Source organism: Cololabis saira, chromosome 7, assembly GCF_033807715.1.
Source record: "Cololabis saira isolate AMF1-May2022 chromosome 7, fColSai1.1, whole genome shotgun sequence".
In the NCBI taxonomy this organism is placed as follows: domain Eukaryota; kingdom Metazoa; phylum Chordata; class Actinopteri; order Beloniformes; family Belonidae; genus Cololabis; species Cololabis saira.
In genome coordinates, this window is record NC_084593.1 from 39,702,142 (window position 1) to 39,721,024 (window position 18,883).

The 18,883-nt window shown below is 40.7% G+C and overlaps 1 protein-coding gene across 3 annotated transcripts in view; it reads right to left on the reverse strand.

Annotated features, from left to right (window-relative positions):
• The window catches only part of si:zfos-2326c3.2 (mitogen-activated protein kinase kinase kinase kinase 4), a 94,920-nt gene that overhangs the window by 19,149 nt on the left and 56,888 nt on the right, over positions 1 to 18,883 (reverse strand). For 2 of the 3 annotated variants that reach the window (XM_061725897.1, XM_061725896.1), the window contains exons 16-22: positions 15,601 to 15,936; positions 13,268 to 13,402; positions 12,245 to 12,382; positions 8,782 to 8,852; positions 6,742 to 6,815; positions 3,756 to 3,841; positions 2,652 to 2,746 (exon numbers count right to left, since the gene is read on the reverse strand). In XM_061725897.1, coding sequence (XP_061581881.1) covers positions 2,652 to 2,746; positions 3,756 to 3,841; positions 6,742 to 6,815; positions 8,782 to 8,852; positions 12,245 to 12,382; positions 13,268 to 13,402; positions 15,601 to 15,936 — 935 coding nt within the window. The remainder of the gene's footprint in view (positions 1 to 2,651; positions 2,747 to 3,755; positions 3,842 to 6,741; positions 6,816 to 8,781; positions 8,853 to 12,244; positions 12,383 to 13,267; positions 13,403 to 15,600; positions 15,937 to 18,883) is intronic. The other variant, XM_061725898.1, reaches the window with a different exon arrangement.

Genomic DNA, 18,883 nt, shown 5'->3' on the forward strand with positions numbered 1-18,883 from the left:
AAACACACAGATGCATTTAGTCCAGACGGACACGGTTCCCACTGATCAGGATCAGGGGGAACAAACACGGACCGGCACAGGAACCACATGAGAAGCAAGTTATGCTTTGGTTTTGTTGTTTTTTTTATCTCAAAATGGTGCTTTCACTTAATATTTGTGTAAACTCTTGATTAGGGCTGAAACGATTTCTCGAATAATTCGAGTAATTCGATTACAAAAAATGATCGAGGAATTTTCTCTGCCTCGAGGAATCGTTTAATTTATTTTTAAAAAATTTTTTTTTTCGTTTAATTTCACCAGCTCAAATCCTCGTATTACGCCCGGACCACATTTAATGCGACACAACACGCTGACGCTGCGCCGTTAAAGGGGGGAGAAAGAGGCGGCGGGTATGTTTGGTTTTAGTAACATCATGCTCAGGCAGTCTGCAATGGCCCAGACGGGAGACACATGTAGTTCAGTGCTTAACTTTTATTTTTAATCCACGCTATATTCTTCTGGTCCGTTCTCTATGTTCCCCCTCTAAAGCCAAAATTATTGTTCCGCGTTAAATCGACGCAGAGCCTACGGTGGTCCGGCTGGCGTTGCCACGGCTACGCCGTAGCCTACGGCGTAGGGTACGCAGCGACGCGCACCATTCTGCGTTGTTGTAACACGGAACCATAAATCAGCCTTTACCCGGTACATAAACCTCTGTTCCCGCTACAGTTTTAACTAAAAGAAAAGGCAGAAAAAATGTCAGAAAAATAAAAACGTAATAAAGCTAACTGGGTAGTTTTCATTTCATTTTATCTCTGTAGTCATTCATGGATAAAACAAGCAGCACTGGTGTCTAATGTGCTCCAATACAGCAGGTCTCATAATTTTATTTTGAACACTGCCAAAACTCTAACTTAAAACTTAACTACAACTTAAAATTTGCTTGACACAAATGAAAGTTCAATTGAAACAGGTGGGAAAAACACCTAATCTTTTAAGTGATGTGTGTTATCAGGTGTAATGGCATTTTTAGGTTAGAAATAAGAACATTTCTTGGTAAGATCCTTAGTTTTTTGAGTGAAGGCAGTGAATTTGGTCAACTGGTGTAAGTTCAGGGTTTTTAAATGCACAGCCATGAACCTAAACTGGATTATATAATTTAGTCTTGATGTCAATTAACATCTAACATCTTATGTATATTTATAATTGCTCTTTAACTAAACAAATATGTCTTATCCGATTACTCGATTAATCGATGGAATTTTCAGTAGAATACTCGATTACTAAAATATTCGATAGCTGCAGCCCTACTCTTGATCATCCAGACTTTCTAAATATATCCAGCACATTTTATACTGCAGCTAGTGGTTTGGAAACACTTTCAATCTTGTTCAGTTTGTTTGAACTGTTTTGGGGTTTTCACCAGTGGAGACCCTGATGTCGGTATCAGCCGAGACGCTGCCTGAACACGAGCACCTTGGAATCATAAATTGATTCTAAGCGTACTCTTAAATGAAATACTTATGATTTTTGAAAACCGCGATAAGCCCTGAATGCAGGCATTGTGACGTAGAATTGTCAAATTGGTTTAATTCACCGTACGAATTGTTACAGATTACTTTTGTAATACTATATTTGACCCGGTCTTTGTACGTTTTGACCGTATAGAAACGTAATTCTTGCCATTGTAAGAATGAGATGTACCTGCTGTACTCTACTGCCCTTACTCTTTAACAACTGGTGCTTTTTATTATTTTACGTCTTTTCTCATCATTTTATTTGCTATTTACTGTTTAATTGTGCCTTGCTGCTTTTAATGTTGATGTAAAGCACTTTGAATTACCTTGTGTTGAATTGAGTTATACAAATAAACTTGCCTTGCCTTGCCTAAATGTCTTTTTAAAGCTCAGACGGGACATTTAGTCGAGTTTCAGCTCTCAAACTTCAGGTTCACTGATGATGGCTAAGAAGCCTCACACTCATTCCACGTATAGTTCACTGCTACCAACCTGGTTATTTTTTATTTTTCATACTTATAATTAATCTTTATCATTTATTTAGTCTGAGTTCATGTTGTCTGACTGCTGTATCACCCGAATTTTCCCTCTGGGGATCTTATCTTATCTTATCTTATCTTATGTGTAATGTAATATAATATATGATGTCATAAATAAGACACCATCTCTGTCTTGTGTAGGATTTTGCATGGCCCTCTCCCCTCGGTTTGTCAACATAAGTAAGAGTTGCAGTAGAAAATAGCCTTCTGGGAAATTCTGGTGCCGTAGCCGCACTATATCCTACAGAAGAGTATTAGGGCCAGGCAGGAGAAAAATAAAAATAATATTTTAGAGGAAGGTTTTTTTTTCATTATGCACTTGAGAAAAAAGTCGAAATGTCGAGAAAAATGGCAAAATTTCGACTTTATTCACGAAATTTCGACTTTACTTTTGAAATTGTATTTCAACATTAATTTCGACATTTCGACTTTTTTCTCGAAATGCACAATAAAAAAAAATCTTCCCCTCTCAAATATTTTTCCTCCTGCCCTAATGGCCCTAATACTCTTCCATAATATCCTCATGTACACGGTGCCTAAATTAAACCAGACTAGAGTACAGTATAGCAAGTGTAAACGTTCAGACACCAGCAGACTCTTGGGTGAGCGACTGTACCTGTGTCTGTCCTCGTCGTCGCTGCTGCCGACCTCGTCACTAGAGGAGGAGTATTCTGTGGCCTTGTTGACGCGGCCCAGAGCAGACCTGACTCCCTGGGAGGGAACACAGAGACGGAAGGAACCGTTTGACCAGGTTACACATGAAAACATCAAACTTCCTACTGGCCTACTGGACATGCGCTGAGGTAAAGCTATTATTGCCAAAGAAGTGAGTTTGAGAACGTTTGTGTCTCTGTGACTTTGTGACGGAGCTGCTGCCTAAAGTTGTTTTCGTCAAGGAAAATTAGGACTAAATATCGTCGTCAACGAACCTTCATCACCGGAGGAAAACGAGACGAGACGCAACGAAAATGCTGGTCATGTGACGACAACGATAATTAAATGTATAATGCAATATTGTAGACAAATAAAAACGAGACTAAAATGTACATTACAAAATAAAAACTCTGCTAAAATGTGACCAAAATGAGACGAAATGTTATAACAAAGATCCTTAATATACAATTTTTAAGTCGTTTCCTTTGGTTTAGTCTTTAAAACAGTTTAATCTTTAGATACACTTTCCTACATAGACGTGGAAAAGAAAACCAAATGTGTCATCAGAAAAGAAAAAGACAGGGAGAAATGCAGAAAAATAAATATGTTGTAAACTCTAGAGTAATTAGAGTCTTCTGTATCTGGAATTATTTTATTCTTGAGTCTATAAGGTAACAATAATAAAATAATAAGATAATAAGAACATTGTAAAATGGGTTTGGCTAAATACAATCTTTGACTAAAACTAGACTAAAATGGTCCTGGACTATTCTGACTAAAATAATACTAAAATGCTCAGACTTTTAGTCGACTGAAACTTGACACGACTAAAAGGAGACTGAACGTGACTAAAACTGTTAAAAACTAAAATGATAGCTTGACCCAAAGACTAGACTAAAACTAAAATGAAAACAGGATGGCAGAAACAACAGTACTGCTGGCTGAACCGTAGCTCACTGGTTTACAAAGCAATGCGGAGAGTCTGTTTGAGTTTTTCTTTTTGATATCAAATAATGATAAAAGGTCTTGATGGGACGGGAAGTTAAGAAACTCTAATCAAACTTACATCTGAGAGTCCAGTGCTTGAATTGTCGGCCTTCCTGTGCTGTTGGAGACGATGCTGCAGGAGAGGACTTTCCAGTTTGAAGTAGCCTGACGCACAAACACGCACACAAATGCTCACGTTAGTGACCATTAAACCACCTGAGATATCGCAGTAGCCTGGTCTTGATTCAGTTTCAGAGACCTGGAATGGTTGCTGTTTGTGTCTCTGCCTGTTCCCGTTTCTGTTTGTTTGTTTTCTCTCTTGCAGATTCCAAAGGCTTGTGTGCCCGTTGTGTGTTTTCCTGTCTTTCTCTCATTACAGACTTGCAGCGGAAGCCATCCCTAAACACCGAACCCACCCCCCTATCCTCCTTACATATATGTTTAAAAACCTCCTCAAATTGCCACAAGAAAAAAAAAAAAAAAGAAGATTAAAAATGCATATATATGCTTTAAGTTTGACAAAACTTGATATTAACCATTAATATATATGCAGACAAGGGAGAAAAAAAAAAAAAAACCTGAGATAAACATCCAAACCAGCCCGATGTTAGCGTTGTGAGACTATAGTACACTAACTTAACGGTTCATTGGAAGTATAAATATTTAAGATACCATTACAACATCAAACGGATTCTTTAAGGGTACTCTAAAAATAAGAACATGCTGTAATTATTGAAACATAAATATGGATATACAGTGCAACAAGCACCTTAAACACAACTCATGTGTTCACCATCGCCATGGAGACCAGAGAGGAGAAGCTGGCTCCTTAGACTCTCCCTCTTCTACTTTCTTCATCTACTGTACGTCTGGCTCTCGGCTGGTGCTAAGTAAGTTCCTGTGATTTCACTGAAAAGCGCTTACTGCTGCGTTTACCAACAATGCTAATGAGAGCGTATTTGTCTCAACAATATAGATCTGCAGGCTGTAAAACCCAAATCTGACGGAGCTCAAAAGAACCGCACAGTCAGGGAAGAAGCTCCTCCAGTCACTTCCAGCAACCGCCTTGTAAAATAATTTGCTACATTGTTTGCATGGAAAGTATCGATTGCTTTGACGTGTAATGAAGTGGCAGTTGGATAGATGGCAGGACGTTGTTTGAGAGCTGGCAGTTGAACGGCCTCTTATTCCTGCTCGGCAGCTTCAGGTCGGAACGCTAAGATGATGATGTTATTGCACAAAAACAGAAAAAAAGGTTGTTGTTTTTCCTTTACTTTCCACAAACTTCCGGCAGGAGAAGGGTCTGACAACTGGAGAAACTGGTTTAAAAAGGAAAACATGGACTTTGCTGAGGAAAGTGAAGGCGTGGATCCTCTCTGACAGACCTCAAGATTCAACAGCAAGTATTGGCAGCTAATGATGCTGGGCAGATCCAGGGCAGCAAACAGAGGACGAATGAAATTGGTTTTATTTTTCTCCCACATTCTGTTTTTATTTGTTCCATTTTCGGTATATTTCGGTTTTAAATTTTTGAGAATTAGGTTTTTAGCATTTAAACAAATGTAACCGTAAGACAGTATATAAAGTAATGAAATATAAATAATTTATGCAGTTATAACTGAAAACTTGTGTATGTTTTCATACCTTTAAACATATTTAAAGGCAAAAACATGACACCAGTTATTCTCGTGTCCAACAAAACATTCCTTTTTTGGGCATAAACAAAGAAATACCAAAAGTTGTAATGTAATGATGAAAAGAAATCTATCTTTAGACATATGAATCGATTTAGAATGGGAAAATCTATTTTTTCAACATAGGCCTAGTTAATCGAGGTACTCCGGAGCCTTTTTTTCTGAGTGGCAGAGAGAGATAAAGCCTTTTTAGCACAGCGGGCTGAATGGGCCTCGAGGAGAATCTCTGATCGGTGTCTGCAAACAAAGAAGACCACAGCCTGCAGCTAAACTCAGGGGGAGGCATCAAACAAATCTCCCTCCGACTGCACACAAAGGCCAACTTTGACATACTAACACATTCTGCCCTAATTTCTCTATGACATGGCTACAACAACTACTGAAACTGAAAAAAATCTATTTTCTGATTCTAAATCGATTCTCATATTAATTCCTAAAAATCGATTCATATGTCTGAAGATCGATTTTTTTTCATCATTACATTACAACTTTTGGTATTTTTTTCCTTTATGCCCAAAAAAAGGAATGTTTTGTTGGACACAAGAATAACTGGTGACATGTTTTTGCCTTTAAATATGTTTAAAGGTATGAAAACATTAAGTTTTTCAGTTATAATGGCATAAATTGTCTATATTTCATTACTTTATATACTGTCTTGGGGTTACATTTGCGTAAAATGCTAAAAAATCTAATTCTTAAAAATTAAAAACCGAAATAGACTGAAAATGGAAAAAATTAAAATGGAATGTGAGAAAAAATAAAAACATTTTCATTCATCCTCTGTTTGCTGCCCTGGATCTGTTTGATAATTCGGCCCCACGATGTTTCTGAAAGCAGTTCTATCAGCATTCTGGGAGCTGATTGGTCCTTACAGCATCATTAGCTGCAATACTTGCTGTTTAATCTCAATATAATACTAGTAGTAATATGTTGCATAACTAGACAGTCATATAATTCATGCAACAGTTCAAAATACAGTTTTAGTAACACTAACCCAAATCAATATCAGAATCGGATCGAATCAAATCTTGATAATCGATTCTGAATCTTAAGAATCGGAATTGAATCGATTCTTGACATTTGAATCAATCCGCAGCCCTAACAACAGCAACCTCCTCACTGCCAGTCACACAGGACAGAACACAGCGATGTAACCGGCTCTGTGCGTCTCTGACTTTGCACTTTTTACCAGTGGTGCAGCCTGGTGACCGCAGGAGCAGGAATGTCCACACACAACCCTCCCCGCTCATTCAGCTGAGCTGCTCAGTCCCACAGCAGCTGTCCCACAGCAGAGGTTTAGAGCCTATATTTTCAGCGTGACCCTTTATAGTTCATAAAACAGGCAGCGGAATGATTTAAGGTGGCACAGACCTGGATGGTTGCTGATGGAGGAGGGAACTCCCTGAGATCGTCCGCTCCGGTCTGCAGCAGACGCCGGACTGCCGCTGGATGGACAGACAGACACACAGATGGTCCGTCAGAGCCTTACCAAGAGTTGAGATCAACGTTGCACACATTTACGGGTCCTACATTCAAAATGTTCACACTGTAAACACGTAACTTCCCCGGCTCTGCTTCCATCTGACCCAAGCCAATCATTCACACCTGACTAAACAACTCTACACTTAACTGGCTACTCTCTAATGTTGTATCCTGCTCACTAGTGCGACAGAAACCTTCACGGTATGCAAGATTCACTCTCGCTGAGAGAATAACAACGTGGATCGACAGGAGCTACCTCATTCTACGGAAGAGTATTAGGGCCAGGCAGGACAAAAAATAAAAATAATATTTTAGAGGAGGAAGATTTTTTTTTTCGAGAAAAAAGTCGAAATGACGAGAAAAAAGTCTAAATGTTCAGAAAAAAGTCGAAATGTCCAGAAAAAAGTCGAAATGTCCAGAAAAAAGTCGAAATGGCGAGAAAAAAGTCAAAATGTCGAGAAAAAAGTCGAAATGTCGAAAAAAAGTCAAAATGTCGAGAAAAAAGTCAAAATGTCGAGAACAAAGTTGAAATGCCGAGAATAATGTTGAAGTACAATTTCGAGATAAAAAGTCGAAATGTTGAAAAAAAAGGCGAAATTTGGACTTTATTCACGAAATTTCGACTTTATTCTTGAAATTGTATTTCAACTATTAATCTCGACAATCTTTTCTCGACATTTCGACTTTTTTCTCGAAGTGCACAATAAAAAAAAATCTTCCTCCTCTCAAATATTTTTTCTCCTGCATGGCCCTAATACTCTTCCGTATCATTCCCAGCATGAATCCAACAGCACAGCTAAGGGAAGAGGCGTGCACATTCATGCTGCCAGTGACTGCTGTTACCTCTCTAATCCAGTTACAGGACACAGCGCTCCATTGTCACATAGTTATACTATAAGATATTCATACACAGTTGTTGATTTCAGCAGTCAAACTATTTTTTCCCACTCAAGACCATTTAAGCAGCCTTAAAGGAGCACAGAAATGTTATCAGTCAACACAAATATGTTGGCTTCCTCTAATGCAAAACAGTTTAGAGGCCAACATGATCTATATTTAATATTCACTCTTTTATTTCCCAGACGCCCTGAGAGGGAAGGGGGTTATAATTTAAGGGGAAACCTAAACTTCAAATCTTTATTCGTGCGTACAACAAAAAGGAGATTTTGTGTATCAGTTTGTGGAATTAAACTGTGGAATGGTTTGAATTTGGAATTAAAAGAATGTAGAAACATAAAACAATTTAAGAAGAAATATAAAGAAATGGTTTATTTGAGGTATAAAAGTGAAGACTGTGTTAAAAGATCAGCAGCTGTGTGTTCTGCTATTTTATCATGTTGTGTTTGTATGTTTATATACTAAGGTATACGTATTATATTGATATCATAGTTATATTATATTTATGATAGAGCTTACATCTTGTATTAAACAGGTATTTTTTGTAAAAATGATATATATTCATACAAATTAGTGTATAATATAAAAAATAATTTATGTTTAGTTATGGAAAGGGGGAGGGATTAAATAAGTTTATACTTCCTCCCACTCCTTTTCGAACATGTAACTTATGAAATATGTGTTTTGATGTTGGTTTTTTTCTTTATGTGGTGGAATGCCCACCTGGATTTGTTTTCTTGTCTTTTTTTTTTACATGTTCGAAATAAACGAAATAAACTAAACTAAACTAAGACTTGTTTTGAGGGGACATTTAATTACATTATCAAATAGTACATAATTCTCTTTACGTTGTACGTGCTATTTCAAGTATAAAGTAAATTTATCTAATTTCTTCTAGGAGAAAGTCTTTCTAACAAAGAAAGAAGACAAAGAGAGGTTGATGAAGCAGAAGCACGGCCTGAGTGATGCTAAGGGGCGGCGTGTTGCCGTGTGAGGCGTCAACGCCGCAGAAATACTGCAGAAATACTCCACCTTGAGGCCGTTCTCTTGTGCTCCTTCACCAGCTCTCGACAGTGAAACTTTGAGGTGGTGCGTTCGGGGACCTGGAAGACGGAAAGCCAGGTTATTAAAACAGACAGAATGAAACCATATGGATAGAAAAGGCAGGATGGATGGATAGAAAGATGGTCTCCCGGCGTTTATGATTGCTAGTTTGACGTCTCTTTAGAGGAATCTGGTCGGAAACTGAGTTTCAGATAATTAAAAAATGTTTCTGCCGCTATGAAAAGTGAATGCACACGACCTCGGGGTGCCTTAAAGACTGTCGTGAAGAATGCAATCAAACCTGTAATGGTGCACGGGGAGATTATTACTGAAAACATACCGAGCATCTCAAAGGCAACGGGGTTTTTCATTTTCCTTTCACTTTCTATCCAAAACACTGTCAAAGTTTCAAATTTATAAGGTGTGAAACCCTGAGCCTCCATTCTCCTCTCCTCCAGTGTGAGCTGTTCCCCTGCTTTGACTGTACGTATCAAGGCCTGTGAGACTCAACGCTGTATTGTGGGTTAGTTTAGTCCCCCCGTTTTTTTTTTAACTTTATTTTTAAATTTTCAGACATAATAGACAAACAACAAAAACAGGTATACAACAATACAAGAAAACAAGAGGGGGGAGACACTACTGTACTACTGTCTTATTTAATAATGCCGTTTTGTATGAGAGCCTTTATTTTGTATGTTGTATGTGACTGTTTTGTCCTGTGTTGTATGTTTTATGTTGGACCCCCTCGAAAACGAGATGATTCATCTCAAGGGGCTATCCGGGTTCCTACACATTTTTCAAGATCAAATTCAAGCACTTTCAAGGATCATTTTCAAAATCTTCAAGCACCTTATCTCTGGGGTAAAATATCTACAGGAATATATATACTCATAATTATTTTTTCCGCTTTTTATCCCAATTATATACATTGTATCGTGCTGTAAACATCTAGTTAGGTTTTATCTTACTGATTTTATTTCTCCTTGTAATAACTAAACTATACAGTCTGATCCCAATTTTTCTGAAAGACACAGTTACAATTTCAAGCACTTTCAAGCACTAAAACTAAAATTCAAGCACTTTGAAAACACAACATTGAAATTCAAGCACTTTTCAGGATTTTAAGCACCCGTAGGAACCCTGTATCCGTTAATATAATATAAAATTCTTCTTTTGTCCATCTTGCTAAGTACATCTCTGTTTTAAGTCGTAGGCTGTAGGTAATTAGTTCCATTGATCGTATTTCTTCTACAATGTCCAACCATTGGCTCAGTCCAGGTGACTCCATCTTCAGACAATTTCTTGTAATGGCTTTCTTAGCCGCAAGAGATAGAATTTTAAAAATGTATATGTCCTCTTTATTTATTACATCCTCTGGTATCAGTCCTAAGTAAATAACTCTTTAGGAATCCCATATCCCAAAACTTTCTCCATGGCTCTAGGGTCCCATCCCAAAATGCTTGTATTTTTTTGTATTTTTATGACCAGAAAATGCACAGTTTGTGTGTTATTGTTTACTGTGTGAAACTGATAAGTCTAAATATGTATGATAATGTTTTGTCAGTTACATGCACACAGGTTAAGTTGCATATAATGTAATGTAACCGAAATAAACTATTCATGTATTAATTTATATATCAGCTGCTCTGAATACATCAAAGCTAATACACTAAAGACTAAACACACTAAGATATAATTAATCTCTGGTGATTAACAACGTATTACTGAATCAAATGCACGTCTAAATTGCTTAAAACAGCATGAGTCCAGTCTGAGTCATGGGGATTTCACAACCTCCTCAGATTTTTGTAACAGTGTTGGATTTTTTGATATGACAGGAACAGCTATGAGAAGTGCAGGATCACTCATCCTTTTTTTTTAAATCCGAGTCCTCCCAAACCGAGCAACTCGCTGAGCCAGCGTCTGACCGCACACATCCGGGGTCATACGACACGGTGTCAGAGAGGAAGGCACGCCCGAGCGGGCAGGAAGAGAGCTGTGGGAATTACCCATCAGCCCTCTGACAGGGTGCCCACGTCCTGCACACACACCAGCAGGTCTGCCGTTCGCTGCTTCCTCTCCTCCACTACGCTCTGCTCAGGAACAATATTTGTTCAGTTTGTTCCTTTTCCTCACTTTCGGTTGAGGATTTCAAAGCAGGAGACTGTTCAGATGTGAAATTGTTCATATTCCGAGCGATGAGAGGACGGCTAATGCCTGGCTGGGCTGCGTTGGAGCCAGCCGGCTATGACGGTCCCCAACAGGAGACGGTGCAGAGCAGACTCACTCTGCCACCGCGCTGGAACAGAGAGCCTCGTCTTATTAGCTGCTCCATCAACTCCATATGGCCTCCAGTTACTTCGACAACAAAACACGGCCCCCCTCCCCTCCCTGGAGGAGTTATTAGTTCTGTTATCAAGTCCATATGTAGTTCTGGTAGTGAATATACCGACCGGCAGTCCTCTCGTTAAACACCCGGGGAGGGAGCGAGTGACGGAGAGGTTCTTGGATGTGCCAGATGTGTTCGGTGTTAGGGGCTGTTTTTAACAGACTCGGAGCTGAAACAGCTACCACACACACACACACACACACACACACACACACACACACACACACACACACACACACACACACACACACACACACACACACACACACACACACACACACACACACACACACACACACACACACACCAACCCAGGTGTTTCTGTAAAAGGTATCAGTTTATGGAACAATCTGGATACAGAAGCCAAAGAATGCAAATCAAACATTTAAAAGAATAATAAAAGCCAGTTTGATGAAGAAATACCATGATAATTGTTAAGTTAGTTGTTTTTTTTTTCTCTCTCTCTTTTTAGCACCATTGTCATATTTTTTTCTATGAATCAAAAAAGAATACAACTATCTGTTTGACAATCAGTTATTTTGTGTTATTTTATAACTTTGTTGTAGTTTTGGTTTTGTTTTAAATTACGTTTATTGGAAAGTGTTGTTTTTTTTAAATTGCGTAATTTGTCATTTGTTTTTTTTATTATTACAATAATTGAAATTGGATTTCTTAGGAAAAAGGGACAGATAAAATAAGCTTAGTCTTCTTTACGTTCCCTTTCATTCAAGGAAAGAGATTTGTTGTAATTATATTGAACTGTTTTGTTTTTCTGTTAATGAATGAAATAAAGAATAAAGCATCTGACAACCCCCCCGTGCTGTGCGTCCCACTTCCTCCACCCGGCCTGACAGCAGCAGAAGATGCTTAGCACACACATTTATCTGCGCCGTGTGACGCAGCCTGCGACTGGCACGGTGCTAACAACATCCCCTCTTTAGAGGTCAGGAAAACAAAAGTGCACATCTGGTGCATTTATGCTTCATTTAGGTGCGTTGTGAAACCTGCTGGCACTGGAAGCGACTGTGTGACACGTGGGCTGCGAGCACAGATGATACTCACCTTAGGGGGCGTCTCGGCTGAGTCCCAGAAGACGCTGTCGGTGGGGGACGTGGGGGGGAACGGGGACAGGGGGGAGATGGCCATGTCTGACATGGAGCTGCTGTGAGGGGCGTCGCGGCTGGAGCGCAGGTTAGCGTTCTGGGAGGAAACAGAGGAGTTGGTTGAAGGACGGGTAAATATGCAGCATTATCCCTGTCGTTACGGTGGCAACATCCTGCATTTCACTTTTCCACTAGTACCTACTCAGCCAGGCTCGCCTCGGTTTTGCTTTTCTCCACAAGGGGTCTAACGTACCGAGTAGATACTTTTTCTGTAACTACTCTGCCGAGGTTCTAATGGCGCTTTTCCACTAGAACCTACTCGGCTCTACTCATCTCAACTCGGCCTAGATTCTTTTCCATAACAATTCAGCACCTGGAGCAGAAGTAGGAGTTTGGAGTGAAGCTGCTCTGATGTATTTGATTGTGTATCTAAACGGAGAAGACAACAACACTAAAGAGTCAGATGTTCATAAACCTGGTGCTGAGGAGAGAATTAAAAAGGGATCTAGACGGGTGATAAGGAACGACCAGATCCACCAGGAGCTCTGTCTCTTCATAGCTGTTCGCGGCTCCAGCTGACTTTTCAGCAGCACAGAGACAAACTATCGCAGCTTGAATCTTCTCTCACTCTCATTTTTTAACTTGATATGGAACACAAGCCACAGACCCAGCAGCACATCTATCATCTCCTCCAGGTTCTACATCTTTAGTGTTGTTGTCTTCTCCGTTTAGATACACAATCAAATACATCACAGCAGCTTCTCTCCAACCTCCTACTTCTGCTCCAGGTGCTGGATTGTTATGGAAAAGAAACTTGGCCCAGTTGAGTCGAGCTGAGCTGATATGAGTAGAGCCGAGCAGGAACTGGTGGAAAAGCCCCACCTGTGTGTGGTGGGGCAGACTTGTGTGTGGTGGGGCAGACGTGTGTGTGGTAGGGCAGACGTGTGTGTGGTGGGGCAGACGTGTGCAGACGTGTGCAGACCTGGCTGAAGTGAGCCCTCTGCATGGCCGGGGTGCATGGGCTGGAGCTGCTCCCAGAGCCCAGCCGTTGGTGCATGGGCCCGGGCAGACCGGCGGCCAGCAGCATCCTGGCGATGCTCGACTCCTGCAGGTCCATCTGAAGCAGAGCAGTTGATTCACTCACTGATCCACATCAGAACTTAAATCATGGTTGCAAAGTCATGGTTTTGAAGGTGTTAATGACTGAATGGCATGAAATGAAAGTTTAGGAGGCTGCAGTTTCTGCTGCTACTGCAACATGACCAAAACATGACCTACCTCACTTACAGTCATGACATTTCAAACATATTCTCCCTTTATACACCAAATCTACATATTTATTACACATTTTCATTTAATCTGACATATACAGTAATTAATTGTTTAAATGCTACTTTATAGAGTATAAAGTATAGCGACTATCAGACGCTTGTATTTATCTTTATCTCGATGGTACTGCACAAAGACATGAAGTTAGATATGATCAGTAATATTAATTATGATGCAGGGCGTTTGAAACTTTGATAAGTTAAAGCTTTCTCTTTCAATGTTTGCTGATTAGGTTTTGTTTTCACAATACATTCTGCTGTGGAAATATAAAGCCTTCATAACTTTTTGTCAGACTTAACTTGAGGAGCATTTCAACACAGTTATTCTTCTAAAAGGTTGTCTAAATATACATGTAGTAACAGCTCGGTCATGAACAGTCCTGGTTTGGTTAAGAAACCACTATTTTGACACTGTTCTAGCTGAGCTCTCCAGCTTTTTCTGGCACACCCGTTTGATTGAATTAAGTCTGATCTGGAACTGTTTCTCCACACTCTTCAGGAGCTCTTTAAGCTCTTTAAGGTCAGAGGTGATCTGGGGGTTTGTGATCGGGGAAACATTTCACTGTACAGATTGTAATGTTCTTGATACAGAAGTTTATGCAGACATGGCAGTGACGTCATCTCCATCCCATGTGAGTGTGCAGCCCCAGAGCAGCCCTGCTCCCCGTGATCCCTCCAGACATGAGGGGGGTTATGACCTGCTCTGCCAGCAGATGGGGTGTCTGCATATCTAATATTTGCATTGTGGAGCAGTTGAAGAAAAGGATGAGAAATAGAAGGCTGCTGTAAACGTGTCAAGGTGTTGGGTTTGTAGCTAAACGTGAACTGAGCTGACGTAATTACGTGACATACGTATAACATGAGCCCAAAATAACCAGCGCTCTCGGTAGGGAATGAGACAGATACTAAAGGCTAACAGTTCAATGTCCAGGAGAAGGAGATGCTCCTTTACAGTGAAATGGTGAGTATTATTCTCCTGTTGATAAGCACAATCCCATCCTCTTACTTTTGCTGCTGCACTTACAGAAAGTGTAGCAGCGACTTGGGGAGGAAGGTGCTGCTGCCATGTCTCTTGTAATTCTGCCTTCCTCATATTCTCGCAGCAATTTTGTCAGCGCCATTGCTATTTGTATTAATATCTTACGATCCGATCGAGGGAGGAATGGTTCCTCTCTCTCCACCTTGCTTCCACTCTAAAAGTGAACTCTTCAAAATTCACCTGGGATGTGGGTTCTTCATCAGGGTATGTGCTGAGCTGTATAAGTTCATGCAGACAACTCTTCCATTGTCATGGAAAGGCATGATGGAGAAAAAAAAAGTGACATTTGGTTTGTGTCTAACGTCTGCAGGACAGTCTTATCAAAGACTTGCAGTTTGCTCAAATGCAGCTTTGCGTTTGAGCACCTTCTTTTAGAGAGAAGATGCTTTTTCCTGGCAAACATTGTCACCTTTACTCAACAAACTGTTTACGATGAGTTTCTGATTTGTCTCCAAGCAGACTGGCCTCTTCGTTACTAGATTATCATGTGCATTTGATCCAGGGGCTTGGCTGCTACTTACTTTCTTAGGGTGTACATAGTTTTAGTTACTCTTCCTCAATTTTGACTTGATTTTAATTTGATAAATAATGCCATATTGTCAATCTTAAGTCCTATTTTCCCCCTAATACATAAAAGCAGCAAAGTGCAGAGGAAGCACTTGTGGTCCCTGACAGGCAAAATCCTCCTGGATGAATTTATGTGAAAAATAAAAGCCTGAAACTGATAAATACTATCATTTTACAGTTTTCCTACATAAGGCACACAAATAAGAACTGCTAGCAGGACAGAGGTCATGCAATGTAAACCATGCACGATGTGAGGACGAGTCGGGGGGGAAGGGTAAACAGAGAAATGGACTTAATAAAGTTAAACTGAAAGACAAACAGGAAGACGAGGGCTGTGGAGGCGGTGAGAGGTGCGAGACTCTGGAGGGAAGCGGGGTTTACCGCGGTGCGCTGGCTGTTTGCAGCGCGCCGGTGTGAAGCAGCAGCAGCAGCAGCAGCAGCGGCAGCAGCAGCAGCAGCTTTGTTCCCACTAATGGCGGTGAGCTTTTGGACAGCTGCCGCGCTCGTTTCTTTCTGCCTCTCCCTCTGCTTCTCCTTCTCCCTGTGTCTGTGGTCGTGCTGCAGGGACAGCAGCTGGGTCTGGTCCTTGGGCAGGGTGCGGTGGGACCTCCGGCCCGCCGTCGGCTGCTGCTGGAGGACCAGCGGCGGGCGCTTAGCGTGCGGCTGGGGGTGCAGGGCCCTATGCTGAAGCGGCTGGGCGGTGGGAGCCACAGCTCTCTAGCAAACATGAAAAGCACACATACAGTACAGACTGACCAGGCGTGGAAGTGGCTCTAGGAAATAAGATACACATTGATCACATCATGACTAGGGATGGGAATAGAGGGAATGCACATGACATCACAGATGCAACTTCTCAGCGGGTTTCGCCCACTGAGTGTCAGAAAGACTGAGTGTCAGAAAGACTGAGTGTCAGAAAGACTGAGCAGCAGCGTAAACTTTCAGTTTGAGCAACTGGAAAACATCTAAACTGGGAAAGAGCTGTTGTGTGATCGACTGTACACCGAAACTTGGATTTGCGGTTCCCATTTTGTAAGTAAGTAAGTAAGTACACTTTATTTGTACAGCGCCCTTCACAGACCATGGTCACAGAGCGCTTCACAGTTACAATAAAAACAGTTAAAAGATACATACAAATATCATTGTATCAGGTAATGTTAGATTTTTGGGTAGCTAACGTTAAACGGTCAAATCATAAAGTTCAGTGTCCTCATCACTTTAATTTATACAACCAATCCTGCCTTGAATTCGGACCAAGCGTCAAGACTTTTGTAAGTCTTCAAGCTTTGCTTTGTGTATTTCCCCGGCGTAGAAATGAAGTACATATAAATATCAGGAAACTGGATTCGTGGCCAAATATTAATGTCCATGGACCACTGGTTCTTGGTAACTGTACCAAATAATGTCCATGGACCACTGGTTCTTGGTAACTGTACGGGTCACTGTCAAGTCAAACTGCCTTTAATTTAAGCCCATAATCGGCTGTTATCCCGTCTTCTCCACTAGTTGCAGCGGTTTTTGCCACTCAGTGTGAGTAAGGGGGCTGGTCCAGTGGGAAAGTGACGTCAATGCAGACCCTCTATATCATGACTAGGGATGGGAATTGATTCTTTATCGATTCCCATTTTGAAAAAAGGAGAACAAACAGGTCGATTAGCATCAACTTTGTTTTATATCTTTGAACAAAAAAATACAAGTGAGGTCAACAGTGAGGTCTTAAGACGCCCCCATCCTTGGGCGCCTCCATGGTTGGGCCACGGGGGCCCCAGAAAAAATGTGTTGTTTTGAAGATAAATATAAAATAATAATAATAAAATAAATATTAAATTAAGGTAAATTAAGATTCTCCTTTTTAAAAGGATATCTGAGCTGAGCACTCAAAAATAAAACTAGCCAGTGACAAATACAATCAACTCAAGTCCGATGGAACTGTGCATTGTGCAATTCTGAAACCATCAACTATGAAGAATTAATAATTCTTTTGTAGAAAAATAAGCATATCTGCTTTTTCAGGAAGGATACACGATCTTTCTGGACTTATGGTGTCTTCAGCTGTGAATAACAACAAGTCGCCCTATTTTCATCCTTTTTGGTCAAATGTAACCTAACTTTCAAGCATTTATGCCACTTTGTCGCCATGTTTTTTTCTGCTGGAATCGATAAGGGAATCATTTGCAAAAAAGGCAAACGATTCCAAAAAATTGAAACACTGGGAACTGGTTCTCAACAAGAACCGGTTTTTCGATTCCCATCCCTAATCATGACCACTCCTCGGCCTTTTACAGCGTAATGTCCTGCTGCATCCGTGCATTCAGACAACAGTTATTTCCGTACTTACCATGGACATACATTTTTCTGCAGACCGGTCCCACCCACGACAACATACCGTCCCTGCAGCAGCTGCCTCCCCCGACAGGTCAGCACTGGGCCTCAATATATTTTTAGAAAGTACTCGAGAAAGTACGAGCGAAACAAACAGTCTGAGGTTTTCATGTGGTCTCCAATCTCTGCGAGTACCACATTGATTGAACCTGAAGTAATCTGTGGGTAGATCCCAATCCACAGAGAGCCGCTCCACAACCTACAGCGACCACAGCTTCTGCTGCAAACACCCCAGGACTCTCAAATGTTTGGCTGGTTGGAACCCAGAGCCCGGCTTCTCCCAGCTCTTCTGGGATAACGGTGAAGACGTGCTCTATGTGAGATGGTGGTTATAAAGTCTGCACTCTGTCTGCTACAGATATAATGTGGTGACACCGCCACGCCAGCTTTAATGCTTCCTTAGAGATTAAGAGGTTACTTGCTGCATTAGTCTTCTTATTCCTCTCTGGGTCATTTTTCATATTTTTATTTGATGAAAGTGAGTTTCATGTGAGCTAATCAATCATACATAGTAGCTCATTCAAATGGAAACAGATGATTTAATCCAGTTGTCTTTAAAAGACTAAAGACTTATAGTTTTTGATGAAAAAAAAAAAGAAGAAAAATCTGAAAATTTTACCTGGCAATGTCAAATCACACAAGGAGCAAAGGATACCTAATCACAGACATCACTGCTGAACGAAGCAAATTATAGTTTAAGATTTCAGGATGTGACTGCAGGACGGATGTAACAGCTCTCATCAACTCAGGTGCACGTTTGTCACACCGATACTACTAAACTACCAACTCTTCCCTCTAAACAATGGAGTGCTCTGAAAAGGCCAAACACTTTGAATTTCCTTGTGTTGAATTGTGCTGTACAAATAAACTTGCCTTGCTTGGATGACGCCTGCCTTGGGATTTGTACTGCCAAGCACAACTTTCCCCAGAGAAAATAAAAAGCTGTCAACACAACCAAAAGGTGGATTTCTCTCCGACGCAGCTTTCTACTACACATTTGTTTTGGACAGAAACAATAAACGTTTTAAATTGGCTGGAGATTTTTGCACAGTCGTGCAATGTTTACTGTAACAAATTGTTTCCTCCAGCGAAGTAAGAGCCGAGGCTCTTCATAGTCGCATCTAGATAACTGCAGGAGAAAGGTAACTATTGTCCCATCCACGCGTCCGTAAACATGGCGTTCTCAGGCCAGCGGGATGGGACTCGTCAGAGGGAAACTACAGTAAGCTCAAGTGCAGTTTTCTGGAGAATAAGCGGAAATTACAAAGTAAAAAGACTGAAC